This window comes from Oncorhynchus tshawytscha, linkage group LG19, assembly GCF_018296145.1.
Source record: "Oncorhynchus tshawytscha isolate Ot180627B linkage group LG19, Otsh_v2.0, whole genome shotgun sequence".
In the NCBI taxonomy this organism is placed as follows: Eukaryota; Metazoa; Chordata; class Actinopteri; order Salmoniformes; family Salmonidae; genus Oncorhynchus; species Oncorhynchus tshawytscha.
In genome coordinates, this window is record NC_056447.1 from 38,790,400 (window position 1) to 38,804,853 (window position 14,454).

A 14,454-nucleotide genomic window follows, 5' to 3' on the forward strand; every position below is an offset into this window, starting at 1 on the left:
ATCAAATAGGACTACAGGACTAAGCGAGACAAGACCGAACTAGATGGGATTTATCAAGTTGGTTAGAAACAAGTCAGGCTATTGTGCAGAGGATGTCCGCTTTTGCTAGTTACCTCAGGGTTGTATTCATTACGGCAAGCAATGGACAACTTTTTTTTAAAGGTTTCGCAATGGAAAACAGAAATGAAAGTTTCTTATTGGACAAGTCCAAGTGAGCCTTCCCTGTTTCCCTGTTTTTTATTATGTTTGTTGCCTAATGAATACAACCCAGCACTCCTTTAGATTCCTCCCTTTAGCTGCTTGTCTTTGCTGCATAGACTAGCATTTTAATGGCTTCATATCTCTTTCCCCTGAACCTCCCCAATGACTTCCCAGGTGCCAAACACAGTGCACAAGTACCCCTCAGTCAACCCCGAAACGCGCCTGGGGACACCACTCACTTTCGCCGTGTTACACGGACATGTCCCTGTCGTGCAGGTAGTGACGTCATCCTTTTTCACCTGTGTTTTCTGTCTGTTCACCTCCCATTGTGTATAGTGTCAGGCAGGGTGGGGGTCAATTCCGAAAATTCAGGAAGTTAACTGAAATTATTTTTTCATTTAATAGCAATGAGAAAAATTGGAATTGGACGCTTGGTTTACTTCCTGAATTGACCCCAATCCTGGTGTCATGGTTATTATTATCATGACTTATAAATGGTAATAATAATGGCTAAAATGTGTTTTCTCCTTAATCCTATGAATGTTGTGTCTATTGAATGTCATTGAATGCTGAGTGAACTGAGCTTGAAAACTCAATGGAAACTGGTTAAAATGGAAACACTCAATACATTTAGGAGTGTTCGTCCCATTTTATTGTCAGAAAAGTACGAGCTGATTCTCTACTTCCTTCTTTCAGTGTGCATGCAATGCATTAACTTAGTGGAAACAGGACAATCTGTTTGTCCCCGTTGCTAATGGTTATCAAGCACAATGGACCAACATCGCAATGATTTTTCCACTGAACTGCTAGAACTAATTACTTCTACATCTCAAATGAAAAGGTGTAGCAGCACTTTTTCCACAGCCTCATGGAAGGGTTTTGGAAGGACATGGAAATCACATGGGCTGAAAGCAGAAAAACAGCATTTGTGGTTGAATAAATGCAGATATAGTGTTCAGGCATTTTGGGGTAGAACCGAACCCTAAGCTGCCTCCCCCCTGCCCTCCATAGCTGCTCCTGGATGCTCGGGCCAACGTAGAGGGCTCCCTACAGGACGGTATGGAGAACTACACAGAGACCCCGCTACAGCTTGCCTCCGCTGCAGGTACACTATGCACTATGCAGATCTAGAAGATGTAGCATACACATGCACATACACACAGACACCTAGCAGATCTAGAAGATGTAGCATACACATGCACATACACACAGACACCTAGCAGATCTAGAAGATGTAGCATACACATGCACATACACACAGACACCTAGCAGATCTAGAAGATGTAGCATACACATGTACATACACACAGACACCTAGCAGATCTAGAAGATGTAGCATACACATGCACATACACACAGACACCTAGCAGATCTAGAAGATGTAGCATACACATGTACATACACACAGACACCTAGCAGATCTAGAAGATGTAGCATACACATGCACATACACACAGACACCTAGCAGATCTAGAAGATGTAGCATACACATGCACATACACACAGACACCTAGCAGATCTAGAAGATGTAGCATACACATGTACATACACACAGACACCTAGCAGATCTAGAAGATGTAGCATACACATGCACATACACACAGACACCTAGCAGATCTAGAAGATGTAGCATACACATGTACATACACACAGACACCTAGCAGATCTAGAAGATGTAGCATACACATGTACATACACACAGACACCTAGCAGATCTAGAAGATGTAGCATACACATGTACATACACACAGACACCTAGCAGATGTAGAAGATGTAGCATACACATGTACATACACACAGACCCCTAGCAGATCTAGAAGATGTAGCATACACATGCACATACACACAGACACCTAGCAGATCTAGAAGATGTAACATACACATGCACATACTGTACACACAGACACCTAGCAGATGTAGGCAGACTAGCTGAGATGTTCATGGATAGACACACACAACATCCGCAATAAACCACCCTCATACACACATTCTGAGTTCAATTTGACCCTCAACTAATATATCATATATTGACCTCTTCCCCAGGTAACTTTGAGCTGGTCAGTTTACTGTTGGAGAGAGGAGCAGACCCCATGGTGGGAACCGTGTATCGTAACGGTATCTCTACTGCCCCTCATGGAGACATGAACTCCTACAGTCTAGCAGCAGCACATGGACACAGGTAACACTGACTATACTCACAACACACGAAATGAGCGAGAAATTATAGGTAGAGAGAAAACACATACCCAACCCCAAACACACACACGTCACCATACATTTAACATCATAGCTTCCCTGCATTATCACTACATTATCACCACTATCACTACTATCACATATCTCTGTCTGCTATCCTCCCCGTAAAGGAACGTGTTCCGCAAGCTGCTGTCCCAGACGGAGAAGGGGAAAGGGGACGTGCTGTCCCTGGAGGAGATCCTTGCCGAGGGGACTGAGGAAGAAAGGGGCCTGGAGGAGAGGAACCCCTCCCAGCTGGACCTGGTCCGGACAGGCAAGGCCAAGCTCAAGGCCCTGAGAGAGGCCATGTACCACAGCTCTGAACACGGACATGTGGATATCACCATCGACATACGCAGCCTAGGTTAGTACATACTTTAGTAACACTTTATAGTCTATCTGCAGCAGGGGTGGGCAATTCCAGTCCTTGAGGGCCTGATTGGTGTCACAGTTTTTCCCCAGCCCCAGCTAACACACCTGACACCAATAATCACCTAGTCATGATCTTCAGTTTAGAATGCAATTTGATTAATCAGCTGTGTTTGCTAGGGATGGAGAAAAAGTGTGGCACCAATCAGGCCTCGAGGACTGGAGTTGTCCACCCCTGATCTACAGTATATAGTATAGTTCAGTGGTGGCTGGTGGCACTTTAAATCAGAGGACAGGTTAATGGCTGGAATGGACTAAATGGAATGGTATCAAATGCATGGTTTCCATGGTTTCCATGAGTTTGATACCATTCCATTAATTCAATTCCAAACATTACTATGAGCTGTCCTTCCATCACCAGCCTCCTCTGGTATAGAGGCTCAATAAGCAAGACCAGATTAGTAACATGTTGAGATGCAAACTGCATGTCTGTGGACTTGCAACAGGGAACAATATATAGACGTTCACCTCATCAACCATGGACTTAGTTTCAGGTCAACTGCATATTCGTAAACAACATGTACTTTCTTTAGGTCTTCACAATGCAGTAATTACAGTATAGATATGCGCAGCCTTTTGTCAGTATAATAGATATACATTCAGGTCTGACCTATACATTGTAATCTAAGAGATCCATATTGCCATGGCCATTCCTTGCATTCCAGTCACATGAAGCATACTGTAGATGTTCTGCCTGTGTTGTTGTTGTTGATGTTGTTTTCCCAATGGAATGAAAGCCGGCTGTTTGTGTAACAACCTTGTGTTTTTTTCCATTTGTCTCCTCATTCCACTAAGGTCTGTTAGTGGGTTCTCACCGTATAATATTTATTGTAGTTTTGTTGACAAGATATATTGCTGGCAATATTAACAATGGAAATCAGTGTAAGCAGGTGGGGGGGTTGGAAGCAGACAGGAACATTCTAGCTAATGAGATGGCAGATTTACATTTGAACAACAGGCACAACTCTGATATAAAGTGTTTTTTCTCAAAGTTGGCGGGATGTCAAGTGTGTGTGTAGATGTAAACATCTCTGTGTGTGTAGATGTAAACATCTCTGGGTGTGTAGATGTAAACATCTCTGTGTGTGTAGATGTAAACATCTCTGGGTGTGTAGATGTAAACATCTCTGTGTGTGTAGATGTAAACATCTCTGGGTGTGTAGATGTAAACATCTCTGTGTGTGTAGATGTAAACATCTCTGGGTGTGTAGATGTAAACATCTCTGTGTGTGTATGTGTCTCAGGGGTCCCCTGGACGCTGCACACCTGGCTGGAGTCTCTGCGGACGTGTTTCCTGCAGCATCGGAGACCACTGATCCAGGGCCTGCTCAAGGAGTTCAGCTGTATTGAGGAGGAGGAGTACACACAGGAGCTCATCACCCACGGCCTGCCACTCTTGTTTCAGATCCTACGAGCCAGCAAGGTGACTGGATGTCATGGCCTGTATTCAAAAAGTGTCTCAGACAATTGCTGATCTAGGATCAGGTCCCCCATCTTATTCATTATAATCTTAAAGGCAAAATGTATTCTAGATCTGAGTTGGGCACACATCTAACTTTCTACATTCAGCTTTTTTCCATATCCACATCCCACTTTCTTCAACTTTCAACTGTATTGGTTGCATTGGGAAATTGGTCACATACAAAATAAACGTAGAGACATGCTTTACACAATGTGAAGCATGTTGTCAGATCCCAACATCCCACATCCATATCTGTCTCTTTTTTCTCTCCTGACAGTGAAGAAAATCATGTCTTCTTTCTGCTTCACAACCATACCCTTAAGAAGGAATCTATGGACGTTCTTATTCCCCTTTATAGAAACATGGCCTACTCGCTTGGCTCAGTCTCCTCTGCATTCCTGTGAGCCCTGGTCAACAGAAGTACACTAAATAGAGAATAGGCTAACATGTGGAACATGACCCATTTGTCTTATTGTGATTATATAATGCAGCCCTCTCTCCACACTGACTGGCGGAACCCCCCAGGTCCAATCCATTTCAATTAGTGCATTGATTTATGATTTATGCCCTCCGCAACCTAAATTGTACCCATTCTTCAAACCCCACCCATCTCTCTTTATCCCCTCAAGATTCACTGCAGCATTACATCCAACATAATACCTCAATAATATATTAGAACAGTTCAATGCCTTTTCTTATATATCAACTAACTGTTGGCCTGTCATGTAGTTGCGTTTGTGCATTATTGCTGAGAGGGAGCAGATGAACACACACATGCACACCCACGCACACACACACACACACACACACACACATACATACATACACAAACACAGACAAACGTACAAACACACAAAGCCCCCGCCACACACCGCCCTCTCCTGTCCCATTCCAGCAGCTGCCCTCGTCCCTGTCAGGGTTGATCTATGGCAGAGGCAGTGATACCTACTCTATGAGACGCCAGGGACCCCCGTCACTGTTTGTCCTGTCATATCCCCGCTAATGATGTGTGACTTCAAGGTAGAGAACGTTCATCTTCCTCTAGCCAGACTGTGTGTGTAACAGTCTATTTACACCTCCTTGTTAAACACACACACACAAAGGGTAGACTGATGCACAACAGAGAGTAACACTGAGAAGATGTGTATTTTTTCATGTTCAGGATGTGATATGAGAAATGTGGACTTATTCTATAAAGGGGACTTGTTATTATGGTCTCCGTACTGGTGTGGCACACAATACATTATAGCAGCAGTTACTGCAACATTAGTGCTTTATTCAGCCTATCAACAAGTGTGGATCTGTTACGCTGGGTTCTCTGTGGTCTGCAAATGTTATTTTTCATCCTTCTGAAAGCAACACTAGATAATCTACTCACTGATTGACTGTGAACACTGGTGCTTGTTTAATCAGCAGCCTTTGTGACTTGACCTACTGGGCAATGTGGAAGTGAATGTGGTAGTAGATACCTGTATCTGCCTTTATCTATATTGTGTGTATGGAGTGTATAAAACCCGTCTGATATCTAACTCCCCTGTGTTCCCTCTCCCCATCTGCGATGTTCCAGAATGAGGTGATCAGCCAGCAGCTGTCTCTGATCTTCACCCAGTGCTACGGGCCGTACCCCATCCCCAAACTCTCCGAGATCAAGAGGAAACAGACCTCACGCCTGGGTGAGCAGGAGAAGAAGGATTAGGTCTTATTGCTTAGTAGTAAAAGTTAGATTTCTGCTATGGAGCACGTCGTACATAACACTGCACTGATTCACATCAGCATAGACAAATGCTCCATTTAGTGTCCAAAGATTGTCAAAAACTAGAAATTCAGAATTGAGTTGAAATAAATTAGGTTGATGAATCTGCCTTCCAGATCCTCATTTCCTAAACAACCAGGAGATGTCAGATGTGACCTTCTTGGTGGAGGGGAAGCCATTCTACGCCCACAAAGTCCTGCTCTTCACCGCCTCTGGCAGGTCAGAACACTTCTCTCTCTCTGTCTCTCTGTCTCTCTCTCTCTCTCTAAATTCCTCCTTAACTATCTGCAAGCAAGTGAGGGCAACTACCCACACATAACTCCTGTCCCCAACTATTCTTACATAACTCCTGTCCCCAACTACCCTTACATAACTCCTGTCCCCAACTACCCTTACATAACTCCTGTCCCCAACTACCTATACATAACTCCTGTCCCCAACTACCCTTACATAACTCCTGTCCCCAACTACCTATACATAACTCCTGTCCCCAACTACCTATACATAACTCCTGTCCCCAACTACCTATACATAACTCCTGTCCCCAACTACCTATACATAACTCCTGTCCCCAACTACCCTTACATAACTCCTGTGCCCAACTACCCATACATAACTCCTGTCCCCAACTACCCTTACATAACTCCTGTCTCAATCAATCAAATGTATTTATCAAGCCTTTTTTTTTACATCAGCAGATGTCACAAATTGCTGTACAGAAACCCAGCCTAAAACCCCAAACCGCAAGCCATGCAGATGTAGAAGCACAGTGGCTAGGAAAAACTCACTAGAAAGGCAGGAACCTAGGAAGAAACCTAGAGAGGAACCAGGCTCTGATAGGTGGCCAGTCCTCTTCAGGCTGTGCCGGTTGGAGATTATAACATTACATGGCCATTAAGGCCAGAGGAGGAGAGAGAGAGATGGGAGAATTAGGGGGAACATATTTAAGTTCACACAGGACACCAGATAGGACAAGAGAATTACACCAGATAGGACAAGAGAATTACACCAGATAGAACAAGATAATTACACCAGATAGGACAAGAGAATTACACCAGAGAGGACAAGAGAATTACACCAGATAGAACAAGAGAATTACACCAGATAGGACAAGAGAATTACACCAGATATGACCAGATAATTACACCAGATAGAACAAGAGAATTACACCAGATAGAACAAGAGAATTACACCAGATAGAACAAGAGAATTACACCAGATAGGACAAGAGAATTACACCAGATAGAACAAGAGAATTACACCAGATAGAACAGATTGACCCTAGCCCCCCGGCACTGTGAAGAGACACACAAAGGTACAGAGATACGCATACATTGTGATATTGTTTTATGGTGGTATTCAACATTTTGTATTGTAGATATGTAGTGGTGTATTAATGTTATATGATGTACTGTTTTATATTTTGTTTCATATGTAATGTAAGTGCTTTAATATGTTTGGACCCCAGGAAGAGTATCCTGGGGGGGATCCTTAATAAATACAAAATACTATTGCAGCATAGATACTGGAGGCTGAGACTGTGGCCCTGTCCGACGATACTCCCGGACAGGGCTAACCATGCAGGATATAACTCCACCCACTTTGCCCCCACACCACTAGAGGGATATGAACAGACCACCAACTTACTACCCTGAGACAAGGCTGAGTATAGCCCACAAAGATTTCCTCCACCTGAGGGGGCGCACAACTGGACAGGAAGATCACGTTAGTGACTCGAGATGAGTCTTCAGTAAAGACTTAAAGGTCGAGACCGAGTCTGCGTCTCTCACATGGATAGGCAGACCATTCCATAAAAACTGAGCTTGATAGGAGAAAGCCCTGCCTCCAGCTGTTTGGTTAGAAATTCTAAAGACAGTAAGAAGGCCTGCGTCTTGTGACTGTAGCGAACGTGTAGGTATGTGCGGCAGGACCAAATCGGAATGATACTGTAGGTAGGAGCAAGCCCATGCAATAGCAGTAAAACCTTGAAATCATCCCTAGGCTTAACAGGAAGCCAGTGTAGAGGCTAGCACTGGAGTAATATGATAACATTTTGGGGTTGTAGTCAAGAGCTAACAGCTGTGTTTAGCACTAACTGAAGTTTATTAAGTGCTTTATCCAGGTAGCCAGAGAGTAGAGCATTGCAGTAATGTAATCTAAAAGTGACAAAAGCATGGATTACTTTTTCTGAATAATTTTTGGACAAAACGTTTCAGTTTTTTTACAACGTTATGAAGATGGGAAAAGCTGCCCATAAAATATTCTTGATATGTTCGTCAAAAGAGAGATCAGGGTCCAGAATAATGCCGAGGTCCTTATTTGAGACGACTGTACAACCATCAAGAATAATTGTCAGATCAAACTGCAGATCTCTTTGTTTCTTCTTGGGACCTAGAACTAGGATCTCTGTTTTGTCTGAGTTTCAAAGTAATACATTTGCCGCCATTCACTTCCTTATGTCTGAAACACAGGCTTCCAGGGTAGGCAATTTTGGTGCCTTCCTCGCCTTTCCTTCCAGTTCTCTGCTGCCAATGACTGGAACGAATTGCAAAAATCTCTGAATCTGGAGTCTTTTATCTCTCTCTCTCTAACTTTAAGCATCAGCTGTCAGAGCAGCTTACCGATCACTGTACCTGTACACAGCCAATCTGTAAATAGCACACCTGACTACCTTATCCCCATATTATTACTTACCCTCTTGCTCTTTTGCACCCGAGTATCTCTACTTGCACATCATCATCTGCACATATATCACTCCAGTATTAATGCTAAGTTGTAATTATTTTCCGTTCTATGGCCTATTTATTGCCAACCTCCCTACTCTTCTACATTTGCACACACTGTACATAGATCTTTCTATTTTTATTTTCTTTTGTGTTATTGACTGTACGTTTGTTTATGTGTAACTCTGTGTTGTTGTTTTTGTCGCACTACTTTGCTTTATCTTGGCCAGGTCGCAGTTGTAAATGAGAACTTGTTCTCAACTGGCCTACCTGGTTAAATAAAGGTGAAATAAAAAAACACAAAAATAAATTTATTTTTTGTTCTCTCTTTGTCTTTCTTTCTCTCTGCTTAAGGTTTAAGTCTCTACTGGCGAACAGACCAGCTGCTGAAAACACATGTATTGAAATCAGCCACGTCAAATACAACATATTCCTGGTGCGTTCATAGAGAAAATAACTTTTCTGTTTTTCCCTTACAATCTAATCAAATTGATACATGAATCAGACAACATTTTCAAAGGGGAATGTTCATACAAAAAATACCCATATTCTTTCCCATGACAGTGTAAATCCATTGGTAGGTTTGTTGTGTTGTGTGAATGTTGTGTAAACGTCAGTTAATTCGTACTGTTACAGCTGGTGATGCAATACCTCTACTGTGGTGGGACGGAGCATCTGCACATCAGAAACACAGAGGTTATGGAGGTAAGACTGTTAGTCCATTTGCCACGTTGTCAGTCGAGTCATGTTTTCTAAGATGCAATAAGACTTAGACCAATATACAGCTTGTTGAGAGAATGCCAAGAGTGTGCAAAGCTGTCACCGAGGCAAAGGATGGCTACTTTGAAGAATATAAATATAAAATATATTCTGATTTGTTTAACACTTTTTTGGTTACTACATGATTCCATATGTGTTATTTCATAGTTTTGATGTCTTCACTATTATTCTACAATGTAGAAAATAGTCAAAATAAAGAAAAACCCTTGAATGAGTGGGTGTGTCCAAACTTTTGACTGGTACTGTAGATATATGCATCCGTGTTCATAACCAAATCAAAATCAAATCAAATGTATTTATATAGCCCTTCGTACATCAGCTGATATCTCAAAGTGCTGTATAGAAACCCAGCCTAAAACCCCAAACAGCAAGCAATGCAGGTGTAGAAACACGGTGGCTAGGAAAAACTCCCTAGAAAGGCCAAAACCTAGGAAGAAACCTAGAGAGGAACCAGGCTATGTGAGGTGGCCATTCCTCTTCTTGCTGTGCCGGGTGGAGATTATAACAGAACATGGCCAACATGTTCAAATGTTCATAGATGACCAGCATGGTCCAATAATAATAAGGCAGAACAGTTGAAACTGGAGCAGCAGCACGGCCAGGTGGACTGGGGACAGCAAGGAGTCATCATGTCAGGTAGTCCTGAGGCATGGTCCTAGGGCTCAGGTCCTCCGAGAGAGAGAATTAGAGAGAGCACACTTAAATTCACACATGACACCGAATAGGACAGGAGAAGTACTCCAGATATAACAAACTGACCCTAGCCCCCCGACACATAAACTACTGCAGCATAAATACTGGAGGCTGAGACAGGAGGGGTCAGGAGACACTGCGGCCCCATCCGAGGACACCCCCGGACAGGGCCAAACAGGAAGGATATAACCCCACCAACTTTGCCAAAGCACAGCCCCCACACCACTAGAGCCCCCATAACCAATACAATTTAGATACTTCCTGATACAAGGTGGGCAGTCCCAGTTAGTGAAGAGCAGTATTACAGTCCAACAACATGTACTACTTAACCATAATAGGGTCATGTTACCAGCCTGGTGACTGGGCCGAGGTCTGTGTCATTGTGACCATACAGCAGGATTAGGCAGCCTAAATAGATCTGGTGCCGGGCTACAATTGTCTTCTTTTCGGATGTGTGCAGCTGCTGTCAGCGGCCAAGTTCTTCCAGCTGGAGGCGCTGCAGAGGCACTGTGAGATCATCTGCTCTAAGAACATCAACACAGAAACCTGTGTGGAGATCTACAGCCACACCAAGGTGAGGGGGTCGAGTTGAGAATGTGTCGTACAGCAGTACGGTGTGGGGGTCTGCTTGTGTATGTCTACTATCTATTCATGCACGTGTGTATGAGGCCGTGGGTGTGAGTTTGTGTGTGTGATCATGTGTAAACATATTTGCCTGTGCTTGCCTTCCTGCTTGATGTTTGTGCCGTTTGCAGTATGCACTGTAGGAATGCATGCAAATAAACATGTTTGATACAGATTCTTAAGTAGATGTCTCCTTAATTAGTTTGTGCAGCACTGATGAGGGCATAGAAGCCGAAACGTATGCTCCTTTTACAATACAAAATGTTTAATACCACCATACAACAATATCACAATGTATGCGTATGCATGTCTCTGTACCTTTGTGTGTGTCCTTCTACACCTTGCACTTTAACCTTTTGTATTCTTTTGAGCATCGATTAAAGTAAGTATATTATTTAAACATCTCTGCCTCCTTGAGTTATTCCTTTGTCATGGTTTGAGTGTGTGTAACTTTTGAACTCTACTGATACACAGATTCCTCACGCAGTGTGTGTGTGTGTGCTTGCTTGTGTGCATGAACAAAAATGTATAGGTTTGGCATCCAACTCAAGCTAGACAACACTCAACTGATCTAAAACCTTCTGCTCCATCAGTTCCTGGATGTCCCAGATTTGGCTGTCTACATCGAGGGCTACTTCCTGAAAAACATGGTGGTGCTGATTGAGCTGGAGCCCTTCAAAACACTGCTGTACGACACGCCTCCAGACAGTCCCGCCACCGATGTACTCCTGGACCTGGAGAAGACCCTGGGCATCCGCATCCAGTCCATCCACCTGTCCTCCTCCAAGGGCTCCATTGTCTGATTGGTTGATTTATTGAGCTGCTAAAGGGACTGGAACTGTCTGTCTGTCACCATTGACCCCATAGCTGTACTGAACCACACTCAACAGTGACACTTTTAAATTGCTTGCTGTGCTAACACGCCATTGCCATTCTCCTGCAGCCTACTGAGCTTTGGGCAGAGCACTTAGGCAAATGGACAGCGCTGGAACCCCAGAAATTGTGAAAAGGAGATTTTCATAGGGCTGAAGTAAAGCTGACTCATCACAGCAATAGTGGGACTATATCGCCGAGATGCAGTGAGGGATGTGTGTGTGTGTGTTTGTGTGTCTGGAATCATTCGTAAAGCCCCAGTCAACATTACTTCGCTCCTTGACATTAGTCTCCAGACTGCAGTCAGACCTGCCATTACTCCACGTGTCTACTGGGCAGAATCATTGTTGGTACTTTTCTCAGCATGGTTCTGCAATCCTACATAGCTTTATAGTCTATTTATAACTGGGCCTAGCCAAACTTAACATAAGAGCAGACCTGAGTTCAATATTATTTGAAATAAAATACTTTTAGCATTTGCTCTAGTCTGCCCGGGGTGTCAGATTGGCGCAGTTTGCACTTTTGTGACTATTCTATTGGTTCCATTGTGCCAGGCAAGCTCAATCACGCCTAGATAAAGTATTTAACATGATTTCAAATAGTATTTGAACCCTGGTCTGCTACATGTAAGAGTGATATGTGGATATACTGTATGTCATGTGGTAGTATGTTTTAAGGGAGTCATGCAAAGGAGAGAGGTATTGGGAAATTCTTCAAGCTACGTTTGGGAAAGCTGGAGAACAGAAAACACATTTCCTTCCTTCATCCGCTGTTAGAACTGTGTAAATATTGTGAATAAAACACAGAGCTTTGGCTCCTCTTGTAAGTTAATGTATATATCCTACAGATGTTTCTTCTTCTCATGCGTCTACTCATTGGATATGGCTTTATAAAATGTTGTTCTTTTCAATGTGTTATCGTTCTGTATGTTTCAAGTTGCATGTCATGAGAATGACTGTTTTGCTTGTGTTCAGTTTGGTTTAAGAGTGGCATGAGACTTTAAGAGAGGAAGCAGGAACGGTATTGAGGAGCGATATTGTCAGCATGTGTCTCTAAATGTGTAGACGTGTACTGGTGTCTTCATTTCAGGAGAGAACGGTTATGGGCCTGTATTCAAAAAGCGTCTCTGAGTGGGAGTGCTGATCTAGAATCAGGTCCCCCTGTCTATGATCACATTCATTATGATCTAAAAGGATAAAACTGATCCAGCACGCCTACTCTGAGACACTTTATGGATAGAGGCCTAGTTCAAAAGATGATCAGGGTCTATCCTAAACCGGAGAAGCGTCATCTGTTGTGTTTTCCAGACATTGTGAAACTACATGTAAATGTGTGACTTAATATCCGTTTCCTCCATAAAGATTAATATAAAGAATGATATGAATCCTCCCTAGATATCAACTGGTTTTCTTGTCTCGAACAACAATCTCAACGATTTTTCCACTGTGAAACCTTAGTAAATGGTCTCCAGTTGTTGTTGGGACCTATGGATTTACCCTCTGGTGTTCTGTCATTAGCTGGATCCCTCATGGCGGAAGGTTTGGGAGTGGTCATGTGACATCACACACTTCACAAGCTGTACTACAGAGAATAAATTACCTTTAGGTTGGATCCCAATTGTCCACCCTTCTCCCAAAGTGTGCAGTTGCATACTTCCAGTCATGGATTTCACAGTGGTGGAAACTCCCTTCAGCCAATAGTTACACCAATCCAACTGTTTTAAATCCATGACAGGGAGTGTTCAAGTGCGGTCGGAAAAACAGGGAGAAGGTTGGAAAATCAGGATGTAGCCTTAGACTACAATCCTGACAACTTTGTCTAGCTGCTAGGGAAAGGGGGATACGTAGTCACTTGTACAATGGAATGCATTCAACTGAAATGATTCTTCTGCATTTAACCCAACCCCTCTGAATCAGAGATGTGCAGAGGGCTGCCTTAATCAATGTCATCGGCACCCGGGGAGCATTTGTTGTTGGAGGTTAACTGTCTTGTCTTGTCTTGTCTTGTCTTGTCTTGTCTTGTCTTGTCTTGTCTTGTCTTGTCTTGTCTTGTCTTGTCTTGTCTTGTCTTGTCTTGTCTTGTCTTGTCTTGTCTTGTCTTGTCTTGTCTTGTCTTGTCTTGTCTTGTCTTGTCTTGTCTTGTCTTGTCTTGTCTTGTCTTGTCTTGTCTTGTCTTGTCTTGTCTTGTCTTGTCTTGTCTTGTCTTGTCTTGTCTTGTCTTGTCTTGTCTTGTCTTGTCTTGTCTTGTCTTGTCTTGTCTTGTCTTGTCTTGTCTGGTCTGGTCTGGTCTGGTCTGGTCTGGTCTGGTCTGGTCTGGTCTGGTCTGGTCTGGTCTGGTCTGGTCTGGTCTGGTCTGGTCTGGTCTGGTCTGGTCTGGTCTGGTCTGGTCTGGTCTGGTCTGGTCTTGTCTGGTCTCTTGTCTTGTCTTGTCTTGTCTTGTCTTGTCTTGTCTTGTCTTGTCTTGTCTTGTCTTGTCTTGTCTTGTCTTGTCTTGTCTTGTCTTGTCTTGTCTTGTCTTGTCTTGTCTTGTCTTGTCTTGTCTTGTCTTGTCTTGTCTTGTCTTGTCTTGTCTTGTCTTGTCTTGTCTTGTCTTGTCTTGTCTGGTCTGGTCTGGTCTGGTCTGGTCTGGTCTGGTCTGGTCTGGTCTGGTCTGGTCTGGTCTGGTCTGGTCTTGCCTGCCTG

The 14,454-nt window shown here is 43.3% G+C and overlaps 1 protein-coding gene across 3 annotated transcripts in view; it reads left to right on the top strand.

Moving 5' to 3' along the window:
- The window catches only part of LOC112218999 (ankyrin repeat and BTB/POZ domain-containing protein BTBD11-B), a 120,206-nt gene extending 107,038 nt beyond the window's left edge, over window positions 1-13,168 (top strand). For 2 of the 3 annotated variants that reach the window (XM_042301642.1, XM_042301640.1), the window contains exons 7-17: window positions 376-477; window positions 1,213-1,306; window positions 2,245-2,380; window positions 2,568-2,800; window positions 4,110-4,288; window positions 5,895-6,000; window positions 6,197-6,299; window positions 9,158-9,239; window positions 9,440-9,508; window positions 10,737-10,850; window positions 11,494-13,168. In XM_042301642.1, coding sequence (XP_042157576.1) covers window positions 376-477; window positions 1,213-1,306; window positions 2,245-2,380; window positions 2,568-2,800; window positions 4,110-4,288; window positions 5,895-6,000; window positions 6,197-6,299; window positions 9,158-9,239; window positions 9,440-9,508; window positions 10,737-10,850; window positions 11,494-11,703 — 1,428 coding nt within the window. In that variant the 3' untranslated portion in view covers window positions 11,704-13,168. The remainder of the gene's footprint in view (window positions 1-375; window positions 478-1,212; window positions 1,307-2,244; window positions 2,381-2,567; window positions 2,801-4,109; window positions 4,289-5,894; window positions 6,001-6,196; window positions 6,300-9,157; window positions 9,240-9,439; window positions 9,509-10,736; window positions 10,851-11,493) is intronic. The other variant, XM_042301641.1, reaches the window with a different exon arrangement.
- The last annotated feature ends 1,286 nt before the right edge of the window (window positions 13,169-14,454 follow it).